General features: G+C 43.5%; 4 protein-coding genes across 4 annotated transcripts in view; all 4 read right to left on the reverse strand.

The window, feature by feature from the left end:
* LOC120910202 (gastrula zinc finger protein XlCGF26.1-like) overlaps positions 1–19,028 on the reverse strand; it is a 1,148,070-nt gene that overhangs the window by 986,921 nt on the left and 142,121 nt on the right. The gene's annotated exons all lie outside the window — the stretch shown is intronic.
* LOC120909810 overlaps positions 1–19,028 on the reverse strand; it is a 71,235-nt gene that overhangs the window by 43,919 nt on the left and 8,288 nt on the right. The window contains exons 3-5 of the mRNA XM_040321541.1: positions 14,931–15,989; positions 13,711–13,966; positions 5,884–6,937 (exon numbers count right to left, since the gene is read on the reverse strand). Coding sequence (XP_040177475.1) covers positions 5,884–6,937; positions 13,711–13,966; positions 14,931–15,989 — 2,369 coding nt within the window. The remainder of the gene's footprint in view (positions 1–5,883; positions 6,938–13,710; positions 13,967–14,930; positions 15,990–19,028) is intronic.
* LOC120909994 (zinc finger protein 2 homolog) lies at positions 5,430–9,289 on the reverse strand. Its single transcript, XM_040321814.1, has 2 exons — positions 8,956–9,289; positions 5,430–7,922 (listed from the first exon to the last, which is right to left on the reverse strand). The coding sequence occupies exon 2, from the start codon at positions 7,831–7,833 to the stop codon at positions 5,638–5,640; it is 2,196 nt and encodes a 731-aa protein (XP_040177748.1). The 5' UTR covers positions 7,834–7,922; positions 8,956–9,289; the 3' UTR covers positions 5,430–5,637.
* On the reverse strand, positions 12,616–18,120 carry LOC120910045 (gastrula zinc finger protein XlCGF57.1-like). Its single transcript, XM_040321897.1, has 2 exons — positions 18,014–18,120; positions 12,616–16,532 (listed from the first exon to the last, which is right to left on the reverse strand). Exon 2 carries the CDS (start codon positions 16,363–16,365, stop codon positions 14,626–14,628), a length of 1,740 nt encoding a protein of 579 aa, XP_040177831.1. The 5' UTR covers positions 16,366–16,532; positions 18,014–18,120; the 3' UTR covers positions 12,616–14,625.

Here is a 19,028-nt window from a genome sequence, read left to right on the forward strand (position 1 = left end):
GACAGTGTAAGTCCCTTACACATGTCGGATCTTCTGCCTAACTATGGAAAACTGATTCTGTGGATCAGTTCCATAGTTAGAAACAGGGATACGACGGCGGAACAGCAGTTACGCCGGCGTATCCCTTTTGAGGATCTGGCCCTTAGTGTACATTTGTAATTGTAATCAGAATGAAATCCTACAAGGACTTCTTAAAGAACCATATGCAACTAAAATGACATCAATTGGTTTTGTAATACAGTAGTAAATGTTTATTTTGTGAATTCTTCATTTACACAATTATTCAACCCCTTAAAGACTACCACTCTGAAGAACAGAGGTTCATTGAAGTGTTTTCAATCAGGTATTGAAAACACCTGTGGATGTCAGGGAGCAGCAATAAAGCCTAATAAGCACCAATCAGGCAGCTTTAACAATCACTGTGATACTCAGCTCCTTCTAGACATTTACTGGTGTGGTTACAAACATGGTGAAGTCAAGAGAATGGTCCGGGAAGACAAGAGAAGAGGTGATTACTCTTCACAGGAAGGGCAATGGCTATAAGAAGATTGCAAAGATGTTAAACATACCAAGAGACACCATAGGAAGCATCATTCGCAAATTCAAGTCAAAGGGCACTGTTGAAACGCTACCTGAAGATACTGACTTTGACTGCTGTGCGCTACCTGAAGCGTAGAGTGGAGAAAAGTCCCCTTGTGACTGCTGAGGAACTGAGAAAAGATTTGTCAGATGTGGGTACTGAAGTTTCTGCTCAGACAATACGGCGCACACTGTGTAATGAAGGCCTCCATGCCAGAACTCCCAGGCGCACCCCCTTGCTGTCTCCAAAGAATAAGAAGAGTCGACTGCAGTATGCAAAAATCATGTGGACAAACCACAGAAGTTTTGGGATTGTGTTGTGTGGACTGATGAAACAAAATTAGAAGTGTTTGGGCCCATGGATCAACGCTATGTTTGGAGGAGGAAGAACAAGGCCTATGATGAAAAGAACACCTTGCCTACTGTGAAGCATGGCGGGGGTCAATCATGCTTTGGGGCTGTTTTGCTTCTGCAGGTACATGGAAGCTTCAGCGTGTGCAAGGTACCATGAATTCTCTTCAGTAACTGGGGATAGTGGATAACAATGTGATGCAGTCCATCACAAACCTGAGGCTTGGGAGACGTTGGACCTTTCAACAGGACAATGATCCCAAGCATACCTCCAACTCCACTAGAGCATGGTTGCAGATTAAAGGCTGGAACATTTTGGAGTGGCCATCGCAGCCACCAGACTTAAATCCGATTGAGAACCTCTGGTGGGACTTAAAGAAAGCAGTTGCAGTGCGCAAGCCTAAGAATGTGACTGAACTGGAGGCTTTTGCCCATGACGAATGGGCGAAGATACCCGTAGATCGCTGCAAGACACTTGTGTCAAGCTATGCTTCAAGTTTAAAAGCTGTTATAACTGTAAAAGGATGTTGTACTAAGTACTAAGATTGAAAGTCACTTGGGGGTTGAATAAAACTGATAATGATGTGAGCACAGAAAAGACATTTGTGGTTATTTCATTATAAATGTTATGTTATATTTGTCTGACCTACACGTGCCTCTTTGATTTAATTGTAAGCAGGATGACTGAATGATCAAAATCAATGTCAAACTGGGCAAAACAATCAATTTCAGTGGGGGTTGAATAATTTTGAATACAACTGTATCTCATATGTTGTAGATTATGACACACGCACATTATACTTCTGTTAAAACTGAATCAATAATAAATATTTTATCTCTCTTTATACGCCTTCTGCAGGAAACTGATGTGTTTTGGCTCTACAGCATTTTTCTTCCTGCTCACATATTTCAAAATCTGAATTTTAGGCAGAATATTTTCATTTATTAGTAATAAAAATAATATCTAAAATATTAATTACCCCTAGAATGTTATATGTTTTCTGAAAGCAGAAGATGGACCTTTCATATGGTGTACAGTATCTCCTCCTCATTTGTTGGGAACATGACGTTATATTGAGGAATGGAGATGGATCTTTCATATGGTGTACAGTATCTCCTCCTCATTTGTTGGGAACATGACGTTATATTGAGGAATGGAGATGGATCTTTCATATGGTGTACAGTATCTCCTCCTCATTTGTTGGGAACATGACGTTATATTGAGTAATGGAGATGAACCTTTCATATGGTGTACAGTATCTCCTCCTCATTTGTTGGGAACATGACGTTATATTGAGGAATGGAGATGGACCTTTCATATGGTGTACAGTATCTCCTCCACATTTGTTGGGAACATGACGCTATATTGAGGAATGGAGGTGGACCTTTCATATGGTGTACAGTATCTCCTCATTTGTTGGGAACATGACGTTATATTGAGGAATGGAGATGGACCGTTCATATGGTGTACAGTATCTCCACCTCATTTGTTGGGAACATGATGCTATATTGGGGAATGGAGGTGGATCTTTCATATAGTGTACAGTATCTCCTCATTTGTTGGGAACATGACGTTATCTTTTGAGGAATGGAGATGGACCTTTCATATGGTGTACAGTATCTCCTCCTCATTTGTTGGAAACATGACGTTATATTGAGGAATGGAGATGGACCTTTCATATGGTGTACAGTATCTCCTCCTCATTTTTGGGAACATGACATTATATTGAGGAATGGAGATGACCTTTCATATGGTGTACAGTATCTCCTCCTCATTTGTTGGGAACATGACGTTATATTGAGGATTGGAAATGGACCTTTCATATGGTGTACAGTATATCCTCCTCAAGATCCTTATCAGTCCTGGCTGTAGTGGCTTCTAAAACAGTAAGAGCAAGAAAAGGGTCACCCCTGGAGTGGAACCCCAAAGGCCCCATGTTAAAGCATTGCTATGGCCCATTTGGAACCACTCACTGTTGCGCCCCAAAGGGTCGCAAATGTATATATGTTGCCGTGCAAGGTAACATCCCCACCTTATGATGTATAATGCAACCTACGTCATGTTTCACCATTCTGCTGGCATCCTCGTGGTCCATTCCTCTATGAGGTTCCATCGATGATTACACGCACAGATTATACCTCACATCAAATCCAGACAAAAAAAAAAGGAAAGGAAAAACATCAATTTGATAGAGTTTTATTGTTTATAAAGGTGGAACTAAAGAATGAAAAACAAACTGAACATTGAAATACAACAAATTAGACCCAAATCCACCAAATGATTTGGACCAGTACACAAAGAAAGGTTCATGAAGACATGGATGAGCGCGTTTGGGGTTGAGGAACGTGACTGGCCTGCACAGAGTCCTAGCCTCAAGCTGATAGAACACCTTTGGGATGATTTGGACCATTGCACATTAAAGTTCACGTGCGTGTAAAGGCAGGTATCCCAATGCTTTTGACAATAAAGTGTATACAGTAGTACTTACAGCGGAGATCCACCCAAAAGGTGAAGTTTTGCTTGTCTGCCTCCAAAGTACAAACAGAGGAACGCAAATCGGTCTCCTCCCCTTGTGAGTCCCCTCCCCCTACAGTTAGAATCACTCACTAGGGAACATTTAACCCCTTCAGCGCCCCCTAGTGTTAACCCCTTCCCTGCCAGTCACATTTATACAGTAAACAGTGCAGTTTTATAGCACTAATCGCTGTATAAATGTGAACGGTCCCAAAAATTTGTCAAAAGTGTCCGATATGTCCGTCACGGTCACAATAAAAAAATCGCAGATCGCCGCTATTATTAGTAAAAAAATTGTAAATAAATAAAAATGCAATAAAACTATCCCCTATTTTTTAGACGCTATAAATTTTGCGCAAACCAATCAATAAACACTTATTGCGATTTTTTACCAAAAATATGTAGAGGAATACGTATCGGCCTAAACTGAGGAAAAATATAGTTTTTTTATAGATTTTTTGGGGATACCGTATATACTCGAGTATAAGCCGAGTTTTTCAGCACATTTTTTGGGCTGAAAATGCCCCCCTCGGCTTATACTCGAGTCACCGTTTTGCCCCTGATCTCCGGGACTTTGGGGACCCGGTACCGGCCAGCTGTAGGTCTCCTGGACCCCAACACATGTATCCCCACTCTTCCTCTACAAGTGTGCAAAGTTTGTTGTCTGGGGGACCTACGGCTGGGGAGCTCCGATTTTTCAAATCCGGGCACCCCTTCCATAGACTCCCATGTTAAACGTCAGTCTAGTCATGGACACAGTGAGGCATGTGCACAGTGAGGCATGTGCACAGTGAGGCATTGACACGGTGAGGCAAAGTGAGGCACAGTGCGGCATGCAGATGGACACCCTAGGCTTATACTTGAGTCAATACCATTTTTTTTGTGGTAAAATTAGGTGCCTCGGCTTATATTCGGGTCGGCTTACACTCGAGTATATACGGTAATTGTTCCCTGGGAGGTTTTTATCATAGAGTTCCTGGGATTGCAAACCGGCGACTACGAGGGACTACCACTCTGCATGCTATATTTTTATTTTATAGCAAAATGGAAAAAACAAGAGCGGGAATACAGCAAAGTGGTAAAGTGGTGGTAGAGGGGGGCGGGAGGAATCTATAGGAGGAACATCTCACTATTTGGAGCCTCCAAGAAACAGAAGAAGCCAACAGAAGACTCCACTGTGCCATCAAACGCAGCCACCGTGCCATGCCATCAAATGCAGTCACTGTGCCATCAATTGTCGCCACTCTGCCATGCCAAAAGCAGCCACTGTGCCCATCAATTGTCGCCACTGTGCCCATCAATTGTCGCCACTGTGCCATGCCATCGTCGCCACTGTGCCCATCAATTGTCACCACTGTGCCATCAAGGCAGCAACTGTGCCATGCTATCAAACGCAGCCACTGTGCCATTAATTGCCGCCACTGTGCCATGCCATCAAACGCAGCCACTGTGCCATCAATTGTCGCCACGGTGTCATGCCAAATGCAGCCACTGTGCCCATCAATTGTCGCCATTGTGCCCATCAATTGTCACCACTGTGTCCCTCAATTGTCACCACTGTGTCCATCAATTGTCACCACTGTGTCCATCAATTGTCACCACTGTGTCCATCTATTGCCGCCAGTTTGCCATGTAAAATGCTGCCAGATTGCCCCCGCCCGGCACTTACCTTTCTCGGGTCAGCCATCCTTCCTCCACTGTCCCTCGATGTCTTCTCTTACCCTCGATGACGCTTCAGCCAATCAGGTTACCAGTAACCAGACCCGGTGAACCCGATTGGCTGAGACGCCTGTCAGTGTTAACCAGGGAACGCACACCCCCTGCGTCCCCTGATTAACTATTTGGAACCCGATTACAGCCCTCTGTCGCTGGTTCTGATAGGCACTTCAAAAGCCAATCAACTGCTGTTATTCAGATGGCCGGCGCTTACCAGGGGGCCAGCCATCTGAATAGTGGGCGGCAGCGGCGCCAATACATAGATTCATGCAATGCATGAATCTATGTATTGTTTCAGTGACGGTGCAGGAGAGAGGGGGCGGCGCTCCTGCGCCCACTTTCGACGCACCGCCAGTGCCCCATTATATAATCATATTTTATCCTACAGGTCTTCTATGGACTGAACAGTTCCACCCAATTAAAGCCATCGTCCATTTGACGAAACACGTCAGCGGGCGTCTTCTCTCCGATTAGACTTATGTGATCTGTACAACATCTATCACAGTCTGAAAGTTGCTCGGATGCTCTGAGCTGTGTACTATCATGTGAGCAAGAAGGGATTGTTTCGCAGTGAAACTTTTCCCGCACTCTGTACATAAATAGGGACGCTCACCCGAGTGACTTTTCTGGTGTCTCACAAGGTGTCCTTTCATGGTGAAAGATTTCCCGCACTCTGAACATGAATAAGGACGCTCACCTGAGTGGATTCTCTGGTGACTAACAAGGCCTTCTTTGGAGGTGAAAGATTTCCCGCACTCTGAACATGAATAAGGATGCTCACTAGACTGCTTTCCAGCGTGACGTTTTTCATGTTTACGAAGGTTTCCTTGTTCAGAAAAGCACTTTCCGCACGCTAAGCAGGAAAAGGGACGCTCACCCGTGTGAACTCTCTGGTGTTTAAGAAGGTTTCTTTTGTCGGAAAAAGATTTGCCGCACTCTAAGCAGGAAAAAGGACACTCGCCTGTATGAAGTCTCTGGTGCGTAAGAAGAGACCCTGTTTGTGAAAAACTTTTGCCGCACTCTAAACATGAAAAGGGACGCTCACCAGTGTGAAGTCTTCGGTGTTTCAGAAGGTTTCCTTTAGCAGAAAAACTTTTCCCACACTCTGAACAGGAAAAGGGACGCTCCTCCGTGTGAATTCTCTGGTGACTAAGGAGGTTTCCTTGTTTAGCAAAACATTTTCCGCACTCTGAACAGGAATAGGAACGTTCGCCTGTATGAGTTCTCAGGTGATTACGAAGATTTACTTTCGAAATAAAAGATTTCCCGCATTCCGAACATGAATGGGGACGCTCACCAGTGTGATTTCTTTGGTGTCTAACGAGGCTCGCTTTGTCAGGGAAACCTTTTCCGCACTCTGAACAGCAAAAGGGACGCTCACCTGTGTGAAGTCTCTTGTGTATAAGAAGGTATTCTTTACTAGAAAAATATTTCCCGCACTCTAAACAGGGAAAAGAATGTTCTCCTGTATGACGTTTCTGGTGTACAAGAAGGGATTCTTTCCTTGTAAAACTCTTACCGCAATCCGAACATGAATGAGGGCGCTCACCCTTGTGAATTCTCTGGTGTGCAACAAATTTATCTTTCCTATAGAAGCATTTTCCACACTCCGAACATGAATAAGAATGCTCACCCTTGTGAATTCTCTGGTGTACAACAAGGTTACCTTTATTAGAATAATATTTTCCGCACTCCGAACATGACAATGAGCTCCCTCCTGTGTGAGCTCCCTCATGGCTTGAATAGGATTTCTGGGGATTGGATGGATTTTTTGATCTATCAGCATTGTGAGAAGTTAGATGGACATCCAAGGTCATAGTATGGGATTTATCAGAAGGTTTCTCAGGATTAGAAGGATCCATTGATCTTAGATGGACATCTGAGGTCATAGTATGGGATTTATCAGAAGGTTCCTCACGTTTCGAAGGACCCATTGATCTTAGATGGACATCTGAAGTCACAGTATGGGATTTATCAGAAGGTTCCTCAAGATTAGAAGGATCCATTGATTTTAGATGGTCATCTGAGGTCATAGTATGGGATAGATGGACATCTGAAGTCATAGTATGGGATAGATGGACATCTGAAGTCATAGTATGGGATTTATCAGAAAATTCCTCAGGATTAGGATTCATAGATCTTAGATGGACATCTGAAGTCATAGTATGGGATTTATTAGAAGGTTCCTCAGGATTAGAAGGACCCATTGATCTTAGATGGACATCCGAGGTCATAGTATGGGATAGATGGACATCTGGAGTCACAGTATGGGATTTATCAGAAGGTTCCCCAGGATTAGAAAGATCCGTTGATCTTAGATGGACATCTGATGTCATAGTATGGGATTTATCAGAAGGTTCCTCAGGATTAGAAGGATCTATTGATCTTAGATGAACATCAAAGGTCATAGTATGGGATTTATCAGAATGTTCCTCAAGTTTAGGAGGATTCTTTGATCTTAGATGGACATCTGAAGTCATAGTATGGGATTTATCAGAAGGTTCCTCAGGATTCGAAGGATCCATTGATCTTAGATGGACATCTGATGTCATAGTATGGGATTTATCAGAAGGTTCCTCAGGATTAGAAGGACCCATTGATCTTAGATGGACATCTGATGTCATAGTATGGGATTTATCAGAAGGTTCAGCCGAATAAGAAGGATCCATCATTAATGTGCAATGTCACTATCTTCTGCGGTACAACCTGAAGCTTTAATAGGACGTCTCTCCGATGTATTTAAATAAATTCTGCCCATCTGCTGAAAAACAATTTTTTATTATATGTTACGTTCGTTTTTATACGCCTTGTATTCAGAAGTCATGTTTATCATTCAACACCTTCCCGGAGCTCTGCCATTACACTGGGTAGAAATATAACAGAAAACAACTAATATAAACTAGACGATACACCCAAACCATACTTGGTCACAGTAGTTGTATATTGAGGACATATTGTTATTGCGAAGAATAGTAATGGACCTTCCTTCACCTTATTTCCACAAAACATACTGAAGAGTGAAGATATACAGTTTATATGATGTACAGTAGTGGTGCAAAGGGGAGGAAAGGACAAGTTCCACTTTTGACACCACCAAAGAGATGCACATAATATTTAGTGTATAACATGTCCATAAAAATGTCAGTGGACATACTACAATGGATGGTCAGAGAGGACACTATGCTATGGTTAAAGAGAGAAAACATGCTACAAGAGTGGATGGACGGTTGGATAAATGGCTCTATATTTAGGATGTATCCGGTCTATAAACCAGAGGCTCTGGATGGACAGTTGGATAAATGGTTCTATATTTAGGATGTATCCGGTCTATAAACCAGAGGCTCTGGATGGACAGTTGGATAAATGGCTCTATATTTAGGAGGTATCCGGTCTATAAACCAGAGGCTCTGGATGGACAGTTGGATAAACGGCCCTATATTTAGGATGTATCTGGTCTATAAACCAGAGGCTCTGGATGGACAGTTGGATCAATGGCTCTATATTTAGGATGTATCCGGTCTATAAACCAGAGGCTCTGGATGGACAGTTGGATAAATGGCTCTATATTTAGGATGTATCCGGTCTATAAACCAGAGGCTCTGGATGGACAGTTGGATAAATGGTTCTATATTTAGGATGTATCTGGACACATATTATAAAATATCTCCAATATACAGGATGTGATATGTCTGTAGTAGTGGATGTTGAAGATAAAAGACATCACAGTGACTATGGAGGAAGAGGACGGACATGACGGGGTTACTGGGTGTAAATAGAAAATAAGATCTTATTACCTCCTCTGTGTAATCCAGTGACGTCTTCTCCCTAACGAATTCTTTAGTCTCTAACAACTTCCTGTCTTTACCTTATATAACGCCTTGTCTTACATCACTTCCTGTTCCTTCTTTGGATCACTTCCTTTCTATACATCACTTCCGGTTCCTTCTTTAGATCACTTCCTTTCTATACATCACTTCCTGTTTCTTCTTTAGATCACTTCCTTTGTTTACATCACTTCCTGTTTAAACGTTCCACATGCAGTGAGTGATATTGCCATCCTGTGGTGACTATAATTACTGCATCCAATGTTATAAATGTTAGCACACACACACACACAACGGGCCAGATCCACAAAGATCTGCCTATCTTTAGGCAGGCGTAGCGTATCTCAGATACACTACGCCGCCGTAACTTACAGCGTAGTTTCCGTATCCAGAAAGAATTTGCGCCGTCAGTTACGGCGGCGTAGTGTAAATGTGTCGGCGTAAGGGCGCGGAATTCAAATGACTAAGATGTGTGCATGTTTTATGCTAATGCATCTTAACCCCACGTAAATTACGTTTTTTTTTTAACAGCGCATGCGCCGTCCATGGGGGGATCCCAGTGCGCATGCTCGAAATCACGTGGAAATTAGTCAATGCTTTCGACGTGAACGTAATTTACGCAAAGCCCTATTCGCGAACGTTTTACGCAGACGATGGAAAATTCTACGCTGTCCCGACGTCCATACTTAACATTGCGTACGCCTCATGAGGCAGGGGTAACGTTACGCCGAAAAAAAGCCTTATGTAAACGACGTAAAAATAATGCGCCGGGCGGACGTACGTTTCAGAATCGGCGTATCTAGCTAATTTGCATACTCTATGCCGAAATTAATGGAAGCGCCACCTAGCGGCCAGCGTAAATATGCACCTAAGATCCGACGGCGTACTAAGACGTACGTCAGTCGGATCGAGCCCACATTCAGTCGTATCTTGTTTTGTGGATACAAAACAAAGATACGACGGCGCATCTTAGAACTTACGCGGCGTATCAAAAGATACGCCGGCGTAAGTTCTTTGTGGATCTGGCCCATTATATTTCCCGATTTTTTTGTAAAAAATAAAATAAAAATTAGGCTGCATTGAGTATATTGGTGTGAAGGTCGCCCAAAGTGACTCCCATCACACTTACTACCTGACAAATGTTCTCTAAATAGCCATCCAAATGCTAATCACTCTTCAGAGACCAGCGTGTGCGCAAACCCTTCTTTATTTTTATTTTCTTGCAGTTTTTTGTATTTTATTTACTTTTTTTTTTTGTTGAATCTTTAACAGAGCTTTGGTGAGATATCAAGGATCTAACAGGCCCCTGATATCTCAGGTTTGAGATTAAGGGGCCGAGGACAGAGATTCCCAAGTCCCTTTTCTCTGCAGCCTTAGCTGCACAGGACAGTGAATGAATAGGAAGTGCTCTGGGAGGCTTCCTGTTCATCTACAAACTGAAGCATAGGACACATCCTTTACTATGCTTCTGTTATGGATAAACTCAGTAGCGATTCGTACCTATCGCTCACTGGGCGTTATTTACGAAAGGCAAATCCACTTTTCACTACAAGTGCAAAGTGCAGTTGAAATTGCGCAGTCGCTGTAAATGTGAGGGGTAGATCTGAAATGAGGGGAAGCTCTGCTGATTTTATTATTCAATTATGTACAAGCTAAAATTCTGTTTTTTTATTTTCCTTGCATGTCCCCGTCGGGTCTGCAGCGACTGAACTTCCAAGTGCACTTTGCACTTGTAGTGCAAAGTGGATTTCCCTTTCGTAAATAACCCCCCCAGTGTGTTCATCCCGGCAAGGAAGGGGCCAGTAAATATAACATTTTCCAGCCTCCCACTCTCCATCCCGAACCCCTGTGCCCTTGCAGCACCCGACAGTCAGCGGGGGAGAGTTCTTCGCCATGAGGTGACATGTTGTACTTCCAGTGACCAGTATGAGAGAGTGAGAGCGATAACACCAAATTTAACACACGTGCTCCCCATTCACACCTGAGACCTTGTAACGCTAATGAGTCACATGACTCCGGGGAGGGAAAATGGCTAATTGGACCCAGTTTGGACATTTTTACTTAGGGATGTTTTATCGTCACGGAGGAGTGGAAGAGGACTAATTGGGCCCAATTTGAACATTTTCACTTAGGGATGCAGGGATGTTTTATCGTCATGGAGGAGTGGACGAGGACTTCAGTGGCAACCTGTGAAGCTCTGGTAAACTCCATGCCCAGGAGGGTTAAGGCAGTGCTGGAAAATAACGGTGGCCACACAAAATATTGACACTTTGGCGCCCAATTTGGACATTTTCACTTAGGGATGTTTTATTGTCATGGAGGAGTGGAAGAGGACTCCAGTGGCAACTTGTGAAGTTCTGGTGAACTTCATGCCCAAGAAGGTTAAGGTAGTGCTGGAAAATTAATGGTGGCCACACAAAATATGGACACTTTGAGCCCAGTTTGGACATTTTCTCGTCATGGAGGAGTGAAAGAGGACTCCAGTGGCAACCTGTGAAGCTCTGGTGAACTCCATCCCCAAGAGGGTTAAGTCAGTGCTGGAAAATAATGGCGGCCACACAAAATATTCACACTTTGGGCCCAATTTGGACATTTGGGGGGTGTACTCACTTTTGATGCCAGTGGTTTAGACATTATTATTGGCTGTGTGTTGAGTTATTTTGAGGGGACAGCAAGTTTACACTGTTATACAGAGGGTAAAAGTCATTAGTCCTGCCGGGGGCCAGGAGAGCGATGGGGGGAGGCACATGGGGGGGGGGGGCAGTATTTAGTGTGAAGGAATTTGAGGAAGGTGCTGGGTGCAGACACAAGGTTCTCCTGAAAAGAAGAATCTGGTAAAAAGGAAAAACAAAATGTAGGCTGCAGTATTTATAAAGGTGGAGATGATGTACCTCCCAACTGTCCCGGACTCCATGGGATTGTCCTGCAGAACATCCGGCTTCTCCTCTTCGGAGACATGTCCGCTGACATCCGACCCGATCCGATAAAAGCAGACGGATGGGGGCCACGTCCCTATCCGTCCATGGCGGATCGGATCAGGTAAGATCTGATGAAAACGGACATGCTGTCCATTTTCATCAGATCGCTCCATAGGACACAGCGGTGCCCGACAAGCCCCTCCCCGCTCAGTGAGCAGGGGAGAGGAGCTTGTCATCCGTCGCCTCAGCGGAGATCTGCGGACTGATCTCCCGCTGAGCTGGCGGGAGCAGGCGGACTCCGTCGCTACGGAGTCCGTCTGTGTGAATGAGGCTTTATGCTGCGTACACACGATCGGAAATTCAGATGTGAGCTTTTGGTCGGAAATTCCGACCGTGTGTAGGCTCCATCTGAATTTTTCTGTCGGAATTCCCACCAAGAAAAAATTGAAAGCTGGGTCTCAAATTTTCAGGCGGAAAAAAATCGTCTGTAGCATTTCCGACGTGCAAAATTCCGACGCATGCTCAGAAACAATTTGACGCATTCTCGGAAGCATTTTTAACGTAATTTTCTCTGTTCATCGTAGTGTTGTACGTCACCGCGTTCTTGACGGTCAAAAGTTCAGAGAACTTTTGTGTGGCCGTGTGTATGCAAGCCAAGCTTGAGCGGAATTCAGTCGGAAAAACCACCCAAGGTTTTTCCGACGAAAAATCCGATTGTGTGTACGGGGCATTAGAAATGGCTTTGTAATCCTTTCTAAGACTAATACAGGCCAATGACTTTGTCCCTCATCTGTTCTTGAATTTCTTTAGATCGCTGCATGATGTGTGGCTTTTTGAGATCTTTTAGCGTGCTTCATTTTGTCAGACAGCTTCTATTTAAGTGATTTTTTTTAATTCAACAGGTCTGGCAGTAATCAGGCCTGCGTGTGGCAAGTGAAATTGAACTCCACTTTCCAAAAAACTTTGGTTAATCACAGTTCATTCATGATTCAGCATGGGAGGGGCAATTACTTTTTCACAGCACTGTAGCTCCCAATTAGCTTTTAAGCGATTGTACCAGTTGGACCATTACTACCCCAACCATCCATTTCCTTTTGAAAAATGTGAAGCTTATGGGAGCTACAAGTTGTTCCCTGGTAGGCTTATGTCCTTAAAATCTTGGCTCTGCATATCGGTGTAGCCTATTACGAGAGGGGCTACCACACTGCATGCTGTATTTTTATTTTAGAGTATGCAAAAAAAAACAACGGAGATCTCACAAAGTGGTTGGGAGCAGGGAACTGTTGAAGGCATGAGGAACCTCCAAGAAGCAGGAGAAGCAAACAGACACTTAAAAAGACAGTGTGAGGTTTTGCCAGGATGTACCCCATTATGTGATCTGTAAAACATTTAAAACAGTCTGAAAGTTGTTTGGATTCTACGATTTTGGAAAACAAACAATGGAGTGGTAATACCGTAAAGTGGTGGAGAAACCTATATCAGGCTCATCCCACCATTTGGAGTCTCCAAGAAACAGGAGCCAACAGAAGGCTCAGCCTGATAAGCTCCACCTCTAAAATGAAACATGACTTTTTCCAGGATGTCCCCCATTATATAATAATTTTCTATCCTCCAGGTGTTCCATTGACTAAACAGTTCCAAGCCATCGTCCATTTGACGAAACGCGTCAGCGGGCGTCTTCTCCCCGATTAGACTTATGTGATCTGTACAACATTTACCACAGTCTGAAAGTTGTTGGGATTCTCCGATTTCGTTTTATTTTAAAGCATGCAAAATGGAAAAAAAAAAACAACAAGAGTGGTAATACCGTAAAGTGGTGGCAGAACCTATATCAGGCTCATCCCACCATTTGACTCTCCAAGAAACAGGAGCCAACAGAAGGCTCAGCCTGATGAGCTCCACCTCTAACTGAAACATGATTTTTCCCAGGATGTCCCCCATTATAAACTCCTTTATCATCCTCCAGGTGTTCGATGGACTGAACAGTTCCACCCGAAAAAAGCCGCTGTACATTTGACGAAATACGTCTGGGGCGGTCTTCTCTTCGATTGGACTTATGTGATCTGTACAACATTTACCACAGTCTGAAAGTTGTTGGGATTCTCCAATTTTGCAAAATGGAAGAAAACAAGAGTGGTAATACCGTAAAGTGGTGGCAGAACCTATATCAGGCTCATCACACCATTTGGAGTCTCCAAGAAACAGGAGCCAACAGAAGGCTCAGCCTGATAAGCTCCACCTATAAATGAAACATGACTTTTGCCAGGATGTCCCCCATTATATAATAATTTTTTATCCTCCAGATGTTCTATGGACTGAACAGTTCCACCCGATAAAAAAAAACATACATTTGACGAAACGCCTCATGGACGTCTTCTCTCCGATTAGACTTATGTGATCTGTACACAGTCTGAACGTTGGTTAGATTCTCAGATTTTGGAAAACTAACAATAGAAAAACAAGAGTGGGAATACCGTAACGTGGTGGCGGGACCTATATCAGTCTCATCCCACCATTTGAAATCTCCAAGTAACAGAAGGAGCCAACAGAAGGCTCAGCCTGATGAGCTCCACCTGTAAATGAAACATGACTTTTGCCAGGATGTCCCCATTACATAATCATTTTTTATCGTCCAGGTGTTCTATGGACTGAACAGTTCCACCCGAAAAAAGCCATCGTACATTTGACGAAACGTGTCTGGGCGTCTTCTCTCCGATTAGACTTATGTGATCTGTACAACATTTATCACAGTCTGAAAGTTGTTCGGATGCTCTGAGCCGTGTCTTGTCATGTGCGCAAGAAGGGATTGCTTCGCAGTGAAACATTTTCCGCACTCTGAACATAAATAAGGACGCTCGCCCGAGTGAACTTTCTGGTGATTAGCGAGTTTTCCTTTCACAGCGAAACATTTTCCGCACTCTGAACATGAAAAAGGACGCTCGCCTGAGTGAATTTTTTGGTGAGTAACAAGAGTTTCCTTTTCAGTGAAACATTTCCCACACTCTGAACATGAAAAAGGACGCTCACCTGTATGAATTCTCTGGTGTCTAATAAGGCCTCCTTTTTTGTGGAAACCTTTCCCGCACTCTGAACACGAATAAGGACGCTCGTCTGAGTGAGTTCTCCGATGAGTACCAAGTTGTGGTTTAGAATAGAAAGATTTCCCGCACTCTGAACATGAATAAGGACGCTCATCTGAGTGAGTTCTCTGGTGTATACGAAGAAGTTCTTTCCTGGAATAGCTTTTTCCACATTCTGAACATGAATAGGGACACACACCGCTGTGATTTCTTTCATGTTTACGAAGGTTTCCTTGATCAGAAAAACATTTTCCGCACTCGAAGCAGGAAAAGGGACGCTCACCCGTATGAGTTCTCTGGTGTCTAATAAGGTATCCTTGGTCAGAAAAACATTTTTCGCACTCTAAACAGGAGAAGGGACGCTCACCCGTATGAGTTCTCTGGTGGTTACGCAGGCATACTTTACTGGAAAAACATTTCCCGCACTCTGTACAGAAAAAGGGACGCACACCTGTATGAATTCTCAGATGTTTCTGAAGGCTTCCTTTTTCAGAAAAACTTTTTCCGCACTCCGAACAGGAAAAGGGACGCTCACCGGTGTGTATTCTCTGGTGTACAACAAGGTTTTCTTTATTAGAAAAACTTTTTCCACACTCCGGACATGAAGGACGCTCAATCTTGTGAGATTTCTGGTGTTTAAGAAGTGCTTTTTTCCTAGTGAATGTTTTCCCGCACACCAAACATGACAATGAGCTTCCTCCTGTGTGAGCTTCCTCATGGCTTAAAGAGGGTTTCTGGGGATCGGATGGATCTGTTGATCGGTCAGCCCTGTGAGAACTTAGATGGACATCTGAAGTCATAGTATGAGATTTATCAGAAGATTCCTTGGAATTAGAAGGACCCATTGATCTTAGATGGACATCTGAGGTCATAGTATGGAATTTCTCAGAAGGTTCCTCAGGATTAGAAGGATCTATTGATCTTAGGTGGACATCTGAAGTCATAGTATGGGATTCATCAGAAGATTCCTCAAGTTTAGGAGGATCCATTGATCTTAGATGGACATCTGATGTCATAGTATGGGATAAATAGACATCTGATGTCATAGTATGGGATAAATGGACATCTGATGTCATAATATGGGATTTATCAAAAGGTTCCTCAGGATTTGAAGGATCTATTGATCTTAGATGGACATCTGATGTCATATTATGGGATTCATCAGAAGATTCCTCAAGTTTAGGAGGATCCATTGATCTTAGATGGACATCTGATGTCATAGTATGGGATTTATCAGAAGATTCCTTGAGATTAGAGGGATCCATTGATCTTAGATGGACATCTGAGGTCATATTATGGGATAGATGGACATCTGAGGTCATAGTATGGGATAGATGGTCATCTGATGTCATAGTATGGGATAGATGGTCATCTGAGGTCATAGTATGGGATTTATCAGAAGGTTCCTCAGGATTAGACAGATTCCATTCTTCTTGCCAACCAGTACAATTTTCCTTTTAGAGAATATCACACAATGTCGTTATCTTCTGCAGTACAGTCTGGAGATATAATAAGACGTCTCTACGTGCATTTAAGTACTGTCCATCTGCTGAAAAAGAATTTCAATAAATGTTATGTTTGTTTTTATACACCGTGTATTCAGAAGTCATGTCTATCATTCAATTCTATCATATTTAGGATGCATCCAGTCTATAAACCAGAGGCTCTGGATGGACAGTTGGATAAATGGCTCTATATTTAGGATGTATCTGGTAGGGTTGTCCCGATACCACTTTTTTAGGACCGAGTACAAGTACCGATACTTTTAATCAAGTACTCGCCGATACCGAATACCGATACTTTTTTTAAATCTCATGTGTCAGTATTTTTTTTTTTTTATATTTTTTTACATTTTTTTTTACATTTTTTTTACAATTTTTTTTTTTTTTTTTTTTTTGGCAGCACGGAGGTGGGCATGACAGCGGCAGCACGGAGCGGGGCATGACGGCGGCAGAAAGGAGTGGGGACACGGCTGCAGCATGGAGGCAGGACAGAGGGATGACGGCGGCAGAAAGGATTGGGGACACGGCGGCAGCATGGAGGCAGGACAGAGGGATGACATCGGCAGCAAGGAGCGGGGCATGATGGCGGCAGCAAGGAGGGGGGACACAGCATGGAGGGGGAATTGAGGAGGACACAAGGACAGTCAGCGGTGATCGGTGCTTGTAACTCCCCCCACTGCACTGATCACCCTGACTGTCCAGGTATCGGGTGAAGCATCGGAGCATTTGCCAGAGTACATGTACTCGGGCAAATGCTTGGTATCGGTCCCGATACCGATACTAGTATCGGTATCGGGACAACCCTAGTATCTGGTCTATAAACCAGAGGCTCTGGATGGACAGTTGGATAAATAGTTCTATAATTAGGATGTATCTGGTCTATAAACCAGAGGCTCTGGATGGACAGTTGGATAAATGGTTCTATATTTAGGATGTATCCGGTCTATAAACCAGAGGCTCTGGATGGACAGTTGGATGAATGGCTCTATATTTAGGATGTATCCGGTCTATAAACCAGAGGCTCTGGATGGACAGTTGGACAAATGGCTCTATATTTAGGATGTATCGGGTCTATAAACCAGAGGCTCTGGATGGACAGTTGGATAAATGGCTCTATATTTAGGATGTATCCGGTCTATAAATCAGAGGCTCTGGATGGACAGTTGGCTAAATGGTTCTATATTTAGGATGTATCCAGTCTATAAACCAGAGGCTCTGGATAGACAGTTGGATAAATGACTATATATTTAGGATGTATCCGGTCTATAAACCAGAGGCTCTGGATGGACAGTTGGCTAAATGGTTCTATATTTAGGATGTATCTGGTCTATAAACCAGAGGCTCTGGATGGACAGTTGGATAAATGGCTCTATATTTAGGATGTATCTGGACACATATTACGACAATTCCAATATAAAGTATGTGATATGTCTGTAGTAGTGAATGAATAAAGACGTCACGGTGACTATGGATGAAGAGGACGGGGAATTATTGCGCATATACCGTATATAAAATAATCTCTTATTACCTCCTCTGTAGTGACGTCGCCTCTCCACCTCGTTCGTCTCTCTCTCAGAACTTCCTGTCTTTACCTTATATAACGTCTTGTCTTTGTCTCACATCACTTCCTCTTCCTGTTTTACATCACTTCCTGTCTGAGCGTTCCATGTGCAGTAAGTGGTATCGCCATCTTGTGGTGGTTTCGATTACTGCATCCTGCGTTATGTTTTAAAGATTTTTTCCTCTGCCCTGTAGCTCATTCTTCGGTTTGCCCGGAATTATCAATAGGTGATGTTATCAATGCCTTTGCAGGTCATCAGTTTGGAGTTATCCAGAAATGACATATATGTAGAATTATTCCTCTTACTCACTTACTGTGATGTTGGCCATGATACCTAATATGTGTGGTGCAGTTGCTGACTACATACACGTGCGCTCTTGATGTTCGTGTTTCTGCTTAATTATGTGGGCGGGGCTATGAAGGTGCACAACTTTTTTCTTTTACTTCTTTTTTTTGGGGAGCAGGGCCGCCACTTTGAGAGGGGCAGAAAATTAAACCACGGCTGCCTCTCCTTTGTCTTCTATTTACCCAGGAAATGGACAACCAAATATTTTTTTTCCAGCAAGTTTGAGTCTCATGATGACAACCCCCCCCCCCCTTGGGCCTCTCCACCTGCCCATATACTACCCTAGCCTGTCTATATACTACCCTAGCCTGTCCCTATACTACCCTAGCATGTCTATATACTGCCCTAGCCTGTCGCTATACTACCCTAGCCTGTCTATATACTACCCCAGCCTGCCCCTATAGTACCCTAGCCTGTCAATATACTACCCTAGCCTGTCTATATACTACCCTAGCCTGTCCCTATACTACCCTAGTCTGTCCATATACTACCCTAGCCTGTCTATATACTACCCTAGCCTGTCGCTATACTACCCCAGCCTGTCTATATACTACCCCAGCCTGCCCCTATAGTACCCTAGCCTGTCTATATACTGCCCTAGCCTGTCTATATACTACCCTAGCCTGTCTATATCCT

The sequence above is a fragment of the Rana temporaria genome, chromosome 8 (assembly GCF_905171775.1).
Source record: "Rana temporaria chromosome 8, aRanTem1.1, whole genome shotgun sequence".
NCBI lineage: Eukaryota > Metazoa > Chordata > Amphibia > Anura > Ranidae > Rana > Rana temporaria.